Genomic DNA, 12,710 nt, shown 5'->3' on the forward strand with positions numbered 1-12,710 from the left:
TGGTGTGTGGTGGTGGTGTGCGTGGTGTGTGGTGGTGGTGTGCGTGGTGTATCGTAGGGGTGGTGGTGGTGTGTGTGGTGGTGGTGTGGTGGTGTGTGGTGGTGGTGTGCGTGGTGTATCGTATTGGTGGTGGTGGTGTGCGTGGTGTGTGGTGGTGGTGTGTGTGGTGTGTGGTGGTGGTGTGCGTGGTGTATAATAGTGGTGGTGGTGTGTGTGGTGTGTGGTGGTGGTGTGTGTGGTGGTGGTGTGCGTGGTGGTAGTGTGGTGGTGTGTGTGGTGGTGGTGTGCGTGGTGTATCGTAGTGGTGGTGGTGTGCGTGGTGTGTGGTGGTGTGCGTGGTGTATCGTAGTGGTGGTGGTGTGCGTGGTGTGTGGTGGTGTATAGTGGTGGTGGTGTGCGTGGTGTGTGGTGGTGTGCGTGGTGTATCGTAGTGGTAGTGGTGGTGTGCGTGGTGTGTGGTGGTGCTAGGGGAGTGGTGATGAGAGTGGGGAGGAGGGGAGGAATTGGGGAGGAATGGGGGTGTACGGGGGGCGGCGTGCAGAGCCCCAGGACCAGTGAGGACGGGCTCTGGCTCGGCACAGCCAGGCGCACGATCGGCTGCAGACAGCAGAGAAAGGAGAAGACATTTTTGTTTTAAAGAACAAGGACCGCAGTGTTTTGACTACGAACAGTGTCGTGATTACAAGGACGTCCCTTCACGCCTTACCCCGCTTGCCTTCTACAACGCGTTGACAAATTCATCATTTAGTACCCGGGACCTAAACGTAGAGAGTGTGTTTTTAAACAGGGACCGCGCAGATAATTTTTTTTTGGGGCCGACTCGTCTTTTGATGATGCCAAAATGATTTTAGAAAAAAGAAGCAGCTGCATGAAGGACGAAGAATAATGGTTGGAGCTACGCGTGTGCGCTTTGCGTTGACAGCGCCGAATGTGTCCCCCGTCAATCACCGCACAGGTGTTGCAGCGCACGTGCAGGTAGCGGGACGCGTTAGATTGACTCCGATCACGCAAAACGCAAGTCCCGTAGAGAACCTTCATCAATTTCCGTTGCTATAATAATAACAACAACAACAACGAAAAAGCAGCACAAATCTTGCGGATAATTACGCAGTGCTATTTAGATTTTTTTTTAAAGGGACATTATAATTTTTTAAAGGGTTATTCATGCACGCGCAACCTGTAAAAAAGGTGGAGGTCAAAATGATGAAAGCATCAAAACTGCTCAGGAGCAAGGTGTGTCTCTTCATCGTCCTGGCTTTGCTGTCACTCTACGGGATTTACGAGCTCTTGCCGATGCACGGCAAATTCGACGAGCAGAAACTCATTCGGCTGGTGAAGCGATCTGGCGTCCTGTGGAAGAAAAACAAAACCGCTACGACACTGTTCAGGTAAGAAAGCAAGTGCTGATGCAATGCAACGTATATTGAGAAAAGATTCATATTCTTTGGTTCTTTCGGTAAAGTCACGTGGATAGAAAAATAAAAAAAATAAAGTGAATAAAAATAATAAACAACAAAAAAACACTGATGTCGACTGTAGCCTGGTTCTTAATCGGAGTGAGTGTACTGGCAGTCTATAATTTAGACTGGCAGCAATGGTTATTAAGCTGAGTGAGTGTACTTACAGTCTATAATGTAGACTGTAGCCTGGTTATTAGGCTGGGTGAGTGTACTGGCAGTCTATAATGTAGACTGTAGCCTGGTTATTAAGCTGAGTGAGTGTGCTGACAGTCTATAATGTAGACTGTAACCTGGTTATTAGGCTGGGTGAGTGTACTGGCAGTCTATAATGTAGACTGTAGCCTGGTTATTAGGCTGGGTGAGTGTACTGGCAGTCTATAATGTAGACTGTAGCCTGGTTATTAATCAGAGTGAGTGTACTGGCAGTCTATAATGTAGCCTGTAGCCTGGTTATTAGGCTGGGTGAGTGTACTGGCAGTCTATAATGTAGACTGTAGCCTGGTTATTAAGCTGAGTGAGTGTACTGACAGTCTATAATGTAGACTGTAGCCTGGTTATTAGGCTGGGTGAGTGTACTGGCAGTCTATAATTTAGACTGTCGCCTGGTTATTAAGCTGGGTGAGTGTACTGACAGTCTATAATGTAGACTGTAGCCTGGTTATTAAGCTGGGTGAGTGTACTGGCAGTCTTTAATGTAGCCTGTAGCCTGGTTATTAAGCTGGGTGAGTGTACTGGCAGTCTATAATGTAGACTGTCGCCTGATTATTAAGCTGGGTGAGTGAACTGGCAGTCTATAATGTACATAATCAACGTTTTTGGGTTAGATCTAACCCAAAAACGTTGATTATGAATAATATTGGTCGCGAAAACCTACGTGTTAAACTGATTCTATAATGTAGACTGTCGCCTGGTTATTAAGCTGGGTGAGTGTACTGGCAGTCTATAATGTATGTATCTGCACGATGCATGTTACAGCTTTTGCTCTCTGATGATGTGTTCGCGTCGTTACGGCCTGCTCTTCGGTACGGTGTCCGACGTTTCGCTCCCAAGTGCTGGGAAGCATTTTTTTTAACAGAGCAGCTCCCTACCACGTGCAGCGCAAACGTCATGCTGACAAACAGCACGCGGCGCAACCGTGGAAACCCGCGTCTCGAGTGTTCATTCAATGATTCAATCCACTACCGGATAAAGGTTTTTGAAATCCTTTATATTAAGTTCACTTGCTTGCTTGCTTACGACCGTGCAAATATTTCGGTCGTTTTTTAACCCACTTCCCGTGATCCAATCGAGCTGACATTTTGCACACAGACTCGTTGTGCGTGACAATTAATTTTCGTGAAATTTTTTTCCTAAATTTTACACTTTTTAGGAAAAAATAAATTATATTTAATTACCAATTGCTTAATGGTGGCAGGCAATCATCTGACTCATAGGTGGCAGCCATCTCAAGCCAGAGGACGAGAGGACTCTAGCCGCCACGCATATAAAGGATTTATAGTGAAAAACTTTGTTTTTACGGGTTAATTTTTTTTTATCTTCACGTCATGTGAGTCAGTAGTAGTAAATCTTGACTTAAAGCTTTCGTGACTGCAATAATTACTTACTCTTTGGGATCTTTCGGTAAAGTCACGTATATAGAAAAATAATGAATCACGACATTTCGATAGCAACGCAAGCAATCGTCCTCAGGTGCAAAAATACAGCAGACGAACCTGCTTAGGCAGACGATTGCTTGTGTTGCGATCGAAACGTCGTGATTTTGAAATTATTTGTCTATCTACCTGACTTCACCGAAACACCCAAAGAGTATCAGTAGTAGTACTTTGCCATGCTGAGTAAGTCAGTGCGGGTTGTCGGATGAGTTGAGTTGGGTGGGGTTTGGGGAGAGGACCCGCTTCAGGCAGGATTCGCCCCACTTGTAGCCGAGGTCTGGAATCGAACTCAAAATGTTCTCGCGCCAAACCACTGTGCCACCGCTCTACCACACATGTAGCATGACACATGTAGCATGACACATGCAGGAAAGATCATAGAGTCTTAAGGTAGTAAACGTATGGAGGGCATATTTGACTAAGGCTAATATTTCTTGTTTCATGAATGAATACATGAATGTTGGGCCATGCTAATTACTCAAATTTGAACCAGTTACTGTTGGTAATGATGTTTTGATGAGGTCAGATGTATAAGAGCCTCATTCATTGCACGAGTTGGAATAGTTAAGGCCGATACACTAATTAATGACTTCATCACTGGTGAATGTAATAACATGAAATGCTCACCTTGAAAGACTTTGCGTCAAAGGAATTGATGTTAGCTTTCTGCTACAGTATTCACCGGATTATAAACCGCTTTGAAGAAAGTAAGACGCACACCAAACATGTGTCCGGTGTCAATATAGTTACACAAATCTGGTCACATGCGTGCACATCGACACGATTTATAAGACGCATTCACAACTTTTGCGTTAACATACAGGAGGGTGGGAGGTGGGAATGTGCGTCTTATTATCCGGAGAATACAGTAATATTTATTGCTTGGCATTCTCCATTATCCTGGAATTTCCTTATTCTATAGTATGAACAAGTACTAGATATTCAGTATATGCACAATGCTATACGCATACAACTTATGTATATGCAACAATTGATTATATATTTTTGTAGGGGACTGTATATTTCAGTTAGGGGACTGTATATTTCAGATACAACGTTGTAGTACAGTGGACGCGTGGGCGTGGGAAATTGTACGAAGGAATATTTGGGAAGTCACACGTTGAGTCAATTAAGAACAGGTGGCCCGTCCACGTGGGGACAGTAGCTCATTGTGGATGGGGCCAAAAGGGTATATAGGAGGGAGCCCAAACGCAGTACGGGGCACAAGGCTGGGATGAGACTGAAGAAGGACGATCAAGGCGGGGTGCTGCTAGGCTGGATTCAACGTAGCTGCCCCGACTCTCCCATTTGTAAATAGACACCTTGTTAAAATGGACACCTCCAAGGTACTCATTTACACTGGTGGCAGCGGTGGGATGTCAACCTTTACATCCCGACGAAGAACCGAAAGAGGAGCTCAACAAGAGGAGGAGGTGCCGACCCGCTGGCAGTGATGTTCTTGGGGGAACCCGAGATGCTGCGACTGACGAGCCCCGTGGAAGGGTGGCGACAGTTGGCGGAGAAGGTGGACCGCCTCACCTTGTCGATCGAGCGGCTCATCACGGGGATTGTCGACGGGAGAGAGCTTGAGCGGGCCGACAGGACAGGGATGGAGCCGCCGCCCCTTGCCATGCGGCGAGCCGACAGTATAGAGCCGGAACAGTAGCCGCTCCTCGCTGTACGACGATCTGACATCGATGGGCTGGAGCAGTCGTCGCTCCTCTTTGCGGCTAGATGTATGGAAATGGGTCATCTTGTGCAGCTGGGGTCCCCGGCTGTACCGCAGGCCACCATCACACCACCTGAGCCGCTGCCACAGACATCTTTGAAACCAACCCAGAGCCCAGCAGAATGAGTACGACGGCTGGGCCCGATCAAAGAGTTCGCTGCCACTGGAAGCGACTGGGCGGCCTTCGTCAAGTGCTTCAAAGCGACCATCACTGTCAGCGGCTGGAATGAAGAAATATGCCCTCCGAGCAATGCCGACGGTGCATGATGATGGGGTGCTGATGGCCTTCTGTACCATCGCAGAGGCTCATCGCGCCACATTACAACAGGCCTATGAAGAGATGGCGGAAATCTTCTGCCTGCCATCCAGTGCCATGGCAACAGTTCTCGAGCTTGCAGCGTGAACAGAATGAGCCACTGATGGCCTTCCATTGCACCCTTTGGGTGCTCGCTGAAGTAGCATTTCTCAGGATGGACGAGGCGGCCAGACGCGCTGATGGTGGAGAAGATAGAGGCCTCATCCAAAAGAGTGGAATCGTACTGCCCGTTGTACCGGAGAGCGACCGGACTTAGTTGTGGTTTACGAGATACCTCCTGGTACATGAAGAGGCAGGAGCGCCGACCCTGATGGTGGCGGTACCATGTTTATGAGGGACTGATTATTATCTGAGTCGGTTGTCCATTACAATCTTAATGGACCAGGATTGTATTGGGACACCGTTAGGAGAGCGAATGCGTTTTTTGTGCCCAGACATAGAAACCAGCAAAATCGTTAGGGTAGTCAATGGAAAAGGGGTGGCGACAGACTGTGAAAAAACTTGCCCTGTGGAAAATTGGCCTACACCAACTTCAGTCGAGAAAGTACGGTGGTTTCTGGGGTTTGTGTCTGATTACCGCCGATTTGTACCCCAATTTGCTACCATAGCGAAATATATGGATGGCTTCATGAACAAATCTTTGTTGATGGCAAGTGGGTTTGCAAAGTACCTTCGTCTTAGAGAAATCAATATCATGTGAGCCCACCGCATTACAACAATGATCAGCCACGGCCGAGGTATTGGTCCTACCGTGTTTCAGATCTGCTTTATGTTCACGAACACGGTCCGAGACATGTCGCTTAGTTTCCCCAATGTAACTACTGCCGCAGACACAGCTTAGTTTGTAGACACCGGGGTATTGCATGTCAGGGATCACATCCTTCACAGATGGGATCAAATCACGAATTTTATGTACTGTGTTCAATAGAACCTGGATCTTGTGTTTGCTCATGATTTTGGAAATCTTTTTGGTGACCCCTGCTATGTATGGCAAGGTGATGGTTTTGATTGGTCCTCAGATGGTTCTTTCACAACAGTTGGGGTGATAGCTTTAATTGGTCGAAAACCCACTACCGTCGCGGTCGCTGCCCACCACTTACATTAACATTAGCTGCCCCACCCATGCTGCTGACATTTGGGCTACGCCCATTTCAAACCTTTAAAAACAGTTAGCCTTTAGAAGCTAGTCTCAAATAGTGTTAGACAATAGAACGCCAAAAGGAGAACAGCACAAACACAAAGTACTATCAGGGCATTTATTGCCCTTGGTGAGCAGCTACATCATGGGACCTTTCTTGCCGGTATCAAAATATTAAATTGTTTTTACCCTTTCTGGCAATTAAACAGGTGTTAAGATGTTAAAACACCAATCAGAAATCTTCTTGGTTCTTTCGGTAAAGTCACGTAGAAGGGAAGTAATAAAATAATAAAAATAAAACATAATAAAACAATTCTCACGACGTTTCGGCCACAACGCAAGCAGCCGTCCTCAGGTGAAAACCAGGTCCGTCGAGGCGACAGAGTCTGAATGAAACAGCACACGAGCTTGGAGCATATATATAAGCTGGGCGCATTGACAAAGGAATTTGCATATCAAAAGAAATTTAGCATATTTATGGGAAATGCAGGATAAATATGCTAAATTCCTTTTGATATGCAAATTCCTTTGTCAATGCGCCCAGCTTATATATATGCTCCAAGCTCGTGTGCTGTTTCATTCAGACTCTGTCGCCTCGACGGACCTGGTTTTCACCTGAGGACGGCTGCTTGCGTTGTGGCCGAAACGTCGTGAGAATTGTTTTATTATGTTTTATTTTTATTATTTTATTACTTCCCTTCTACGTGACTTTACCGAAAGAACCAAGAAGATGAATCCCTGCAGTCACGAAAGCTTTAAATCGAAAAACCAAACAGAAACCTTTTGAAAAAGGTCCCATGATAAAATAGCGAAGATAAAGTGAGGTGACAAGAACGATGTACAGACAAGATAGAGATAAGGGAGGTTCATTGGCAATTGTGTGTATTACCTTGTCATGGATTTTAATTTGAACTGATATTCAATAAACCCTTATTTTCTCACGAATCTAATGACCCCCACTTTGGGGGGGATCCCTTATCTCGTGGCGTCAGCGGCGGCTTGACGCCACGGTGAGGATATAAACAGAAAACAAATGATTTAAAGCTTTCGTGACTGCAGGAATTCATCTTTTTGGTTCTTTCGGTAAAGTCACGTAGAATGGAAATAATAAAATAATAAAAATAAAATATTAAATTTCGATTTAAAGCTTTCGTGACTGCAGGGATTCATCTTCTTGGCTCTTTCGGTAAAGTCACGTAGAATGGAAATAATAAAATAAGAAAAATTAAACATAATGTAATAAAAAGAAAAATGTTTTTATTTTTGTTATTTTATTATTTCCATTCTACGTGACTTTACCGAAAGAACCAAGAAGGAGAAAAAAATGCTTTTTGCCAATGCGCTGGTGGTGATGTCATTCTCGCGTGTGTTCTCTCGCAGGCAAAAAATTGAGAAGTGCTGTGACCCGCTGAAAAGCTTCGCTCTCACGCAGAAGAATTCTCCGGTGGGAAAGAAGATATGGTTTGACGGAGAGCTGTTCCATTGGATCACTGTGGACAACGACACCTTTGGTCTATTCCCACCTGTGAGGACCCCTTATCGACCATAAACCATTCACGGATGTTAGTCTCGTGTGTGTGTGTGCTTCATGGGGGATTCCGCTGTATGCATGTTGAACATCTTTCGCACCGTTACTGTAGCCATCCGTGCTCATCGCAGGATAGCACGGTTGGCTGCTGTGGTGTAAACACTGCGCAGACTGGACTCGCAATCCAGAGGCCCCAGGTTTGATTCGATCTCCCGGCGTGGCAGTTGAAACAATGGTTTCAAGTGTATTGAATCCACCCTGCCTTTGTCCTTCCAGCCGTATCAGTGAGTATAGCACAGTTAGTCAATTAGTATGTCACGTGCAGTGGGGTAAAGTGTAAATGCTTCCACCTCCAAGAACTTTTGTCACTTGTTACCTCTTATCACCTTTCCTGGATTTTAGTCTTGTGTGTATGCTGCATAGGGATGCTGCTGCTGCTTCGTAACGGTGAGCACACTTCACTTGGAAGCCAAAGGTGGCTGGTTTGACTTTATCTCTTGGTGCGGTAGTTTAAACAATGGTTGCAAGTTTCTTAAACCCACCCCGGCTTTTTCCATCCAGCCATATGAATGGGTACCTCTTCCAAGACGCCTTTCCAGTGTGGAAGAGTAGGCCAAATACCTACCAGAGGGGCTTTCTAGAGCGCCGTCTAGTGGGGGCCCTTCCACCAGCAGTCGTGTTGGCTTGAAATTGCAGGGCTGCACTTTTACCTATACGCTTCAAATGATTCAGAAACGAGGTCATTAACAAAAAATACTGCAAAAAAACTCAAAAGTTTGCAAGGAAGCGTGCAGTGATGCACGCTTGGAATTGAGGAACACAAGGAGTAAGTCAGTGCCCTACCTTATTACAGACCAATTCAGACCGTATTGGTCACCCCGTGCCATTATACATCTCAATGGTGAATGAATGGCATTTTGGGCCATGTGTGTATGATACATTAAACTTTAAATATGTATACATTTTTGCACTGCCAATTATCTCATTTGAAAGCAACACCTGCTTCATTACATTTAATTTGTTATGCAATGATACTTGACCATGATAAGACATTTTGTGACCTTCATTTGCAAAGTTTAAAATCTTCAATCGTTGCATATTTGACGTAACGATCACGCACACGCAATTCGACGCGCCTGATTTCTGCACGCAAATAACAGTTTTTGTTTCTAGATTTGAAGTTTTAGTGACTGCAAGGATCCATATTCTTTGGGTTTTTCGGTAAAGTCACGTAGGTAAAAAATATAAAATACATTTTAAATGAAAACAAATAAATAACCCATTGTGCAACTAGGCTGTATATTTTTTACCTACGTGACTTTACCGAAAAAACAAAGAGAACAGTTCTTGTATCAACGAATCTGCATAGTTGCTCTCTCATTATTATTTTGGATAGGCATTGCTCATAACTTTGAGAGAAAAACCCCCCACCAATTACCATGTAGTTGTTATGCGGCAGACAGCCAAACTGTTTTCGGCGTAGACGCATTAAAATGCAGATCAATCACGCCACAGTGTTTATGTGAGAAAGTATAAATAATGCAGCGGTCTCCATGGCGCTCAGTCTGCACGCCATTTCACATGCAAAGTAGCCATTGAGTCTTGCAGCTCAGGGATACTTATATTTACTCAGGCCATCGAAATAAGCTCCACTGACCCTCTTGATAATGCTGGTGGGAGAGCACGCAGCAGAAATGCCTTTGCGTAGCCGACCGTATCTTAAAACACAACACAGCAAGCACGAGGAAAAGCATAGGCACAATTTGGATAACATGGTGGACTTATGTCAAAGTAATATTTGTATCGATTGAAAAAAGTCTACCACTTAAACAACACTAAGCCTTTGCATTTTCTCATGGCTGATGTGTTTTTTTGTTTGTTAACACTGATAAAAAGCAGACTGATGGAGAAACTAAACAAACCAGTGTGTAGCAAAGCACACGTAAAGCCCTCCGAACTTGATGTAGCTAAAGGGGTAATGAATTAAATGCTCAGTCCCTGTTGTACACATTTTTTGGAGATCCAGGTGCGTTGGCAGTGGTGCACAAGCACAAATAACAAAAAAAACTGAACACGGTGCCTTCAAAAGGAAATATATGTGAATAGGCGAAGTTTCGGGGCAATGGCCCTCCTTTATAGCACAAATATGAGTCCCCATTATCAAGATTCTTGCAGTCAAGTGACAAGAATGTTGGTACAATATTTTAACACGGGTGGCAATTTATCGACGGGCATCATGATTTTTCGTCATGTACACAGGGTGAGAACCGGAGCAAAATTCACGATTTAACACAAGCAGATTGCACCGTGACTCATTCCATTTACCGTTAAACATCTTTAAAGTTTGTTGAGCAATGACTCTCCCGTCCCCCCCTGCATTTCCATTTAGGTTTTTGGATTTCCAACATTTAGAATGATTACAAAGTGGTGAATGTACCCCGACTGATATTTTATAAACGCCCTGAGCATTTGAAAATAACTCGACGGACGGAAGCGTTTCATGTGCCATGTTTTAGGACAACGTTGAGAATATATTGGGATAGGCCTAAAACTATAAACAAAGAATCGTAGAAAAAAGACGTTAACAATTGGTGTAACACAATCCCAGTGTAGACATATACATCCGTTTGACCGTGTTGCCAAAACACACGGATACTGTACACCGTGACCCAATAATTCCATCCAGGCAAAGAGTGGATCTTGAGACGTTTCCATCGTGGCACCGTACCGGTCGTGTGTCCAATCTGTCGTGACGTTGGCCTTACCTGACAGGAGGCCTCCTTCTACAATGTCGTTGGAATGGGGACATTGGTTGGAGCCACGGGGCCTTCGTCGCCTACGCGTTTCTGATGATGACGATGATGATGATAATGAAGCATTATTTAATGATCTCATTGCTCACTGCGTAAAGCTACTCATCGCAAACAGTTTTGCTCATTTCACATTATAAGGGAAGGTGCATTCTTAGGGCAGTGCATAATAATACATATATTTTAAATGTATTTTTATACAAAAAAAATAGGTGAGGCTCTATCCCCGATGTATTTACGGGGACTCCTCTACTTACGAACGAGTTAGGTTCCAGAGGTCTGTTCGTAAGCCGATTTATTCGTCCGACTTTACTCCTGTCTGAAATTAAAATTAATAAAAATAAAATAATAAAAAATCACGACGTTTCGGAGGCAACACAAGTCTCCGTCATCAGGTGGGACCGTCACAGCCAGATTTGCTGTATCAAGTGAGGCCTCACATGATACAGCAAATCTGGCTTTGACTTAATTTAAATTTCATTTTTTACCTACGTGACTTTACCGAAAAAATACTAAGAGTATGAATCCTTGCAGTCACGAAAGCTTAAAATGTAGAAATTACTCCTGTCGATTCCAAACATGGTATGCGGCATGTACACCAAACACTGGGAATGGCTTTAAAATTTGTATAATTTCCTGTCGATGCAATTGGTTCTTCATGTTCTGCAGATGTAGATGCCATTGGTTCTTCATGTTCTGCAGATGTAGATGCCACTGGTTCTTCACGTTCTGCAGATGTAGATGCCACTATGTTCTTCACGTTCTGCAGATGTAGATGCCACTGGTTCTTCACGTTCTGCAGATGTAGATGCCACTGGTTCTTCACGTTCTGCAGATGTAGATGCCACTGGTTATTCACGTTCTGCAGATGTAGATACCACTGGTTCTTCATGTTCTGCAGATATAGATGCCACTGGTTCTTCATGTTCTGCAGGTGTAGATGCCACTGGTTATTCACGTTCTGCAGATGTAGATGCCACTGGTTCTTCATGTTCTGCAGTTGTAGATGCCACTGGTTCGTCATGTTCTGCAGATGTAGATGCCACTGGTTATTCACGTTCTGCAGATGTAGATGCCACTGGTTCTTCATATTCTGCAGATGTAGATGCCACTGGTTTTAGAGGTCATGCCGATGTAGAAAAAAACGTACCAAGAGATGTCTGCACAGTTGCTCTCTTCTTCTGTTCATAAATCAACTTGTAACAGGCAACAGCATTATGTTCATGAAAAGCACAAAGAGAGCGTCGTAGTGAACCGCACAGCGACAGACATTGGCAGCGACCCAGGCAGAAATGCTGGGAATGCTGGGTAGTAACACCGAACGACCACCGCCATCTATTGTGCAGCGGTTGAACTTACGACTCTCGATCCGAACAGGCAACTGGACATACGGACAGGTTTGTTCGTATCGCTGAAAGTTCATAAGTAGAGGCGTCCCTATTATTTTATTATCTCCCTTCTACGTGACTTTACCGAAAGAACCAAGAAGATGAATCCCTGCAGTCACGAAAGCTTTAAATCGAAATTTAGAGTCCCTGTACGTTGAAATTGTTTTGCGCCGTACGTAGCCAATTGTGCGAATTTCAGATGCCACTACAGACCAGCATGGCAAAGTATGATCACGAAACACCCGCACGGTGTAGGGAGGCACTCATCCAGCAGTGGATCGATAAAAGGGCTGCACGTGTACTCTCTCAAGCAGTAAATGTGTGCCGTTCACAAGAGGGAGCTCTATCGTTCCCCTCTGTTCATGTATGTGGCCTACTCTTCCACACACGTTGGAAGGGGTGGGAGTGCCCTACCGAACGTGACCTGCCGGTCGACTGACTATAGTGTGACCATTGGATGTCTGTGAAAAAGAGCTTCATAGCTTATCGGATTTCTCCAGGACAAATAAAGATTCTGATTCTGACCATTGATACTGCTGGGTGGGACAGAGAGGGGTGGGGGGGGGGGGGGTTTAGAAACTTGAAACATTGTGTCAATCGTCGCCGAATCGAACCGATGACCTCTGGGATTTGCAAGTCCAGTGTGATGACCGTCACACCCCTGTGGTAGCATTCCTTAAGTTATATAA

General features: G+C 44.8%; 1 protein-coding gene across 2 annotated transcripts in view; it reads left to right on the forward strand.

Annotated features, from left to right (window-relative positions):
* Positions 1-564: 564 nt before the first annotated feature.
* ST8SIA1 (ST8 alpha-N-acetyl-neuraminide alpha-2,8-sialyltransferase 1) overlaps positions 565-12,710 on the forward strand; it is a 40,172-nt gene continuing 28,026 nt past the window's right edge. For both annotated transcript variants that reach the window (XM_061566744.1, XM_061566743.1), the window contains exons 1-2: positions 565-1,388; positions 7,676-7,820. In XM_061566744.1, the coding sequence (XP_061422728.1) occupies positions 1,165-1,388; positions 7,676-7,820 (369 nt within the window). In that variant the 5' untranslated portion in view covers positions 565-1,164. The remainder of the gene's footprint in view (positions 1,389-7,675; positions 7,821-12,710) is intronic.

Source organism: Lethenteron reissneri, chromosome 37, assembly GCF_015708825.2.
Source record: "Lethenteron reissneri isolate LAM-NWPU_2019-01 chromosome 37, ASM1570882v1, whole genome shotgun sequence".
In the NCBI taxonomy this organism is placed as follows: Eukaryota; Metazoa; Chordata; class Hyperoartia; order Petromyzontiformes; family Petromyzontidae; genus Lethenteron; species Lethenteron reissneri.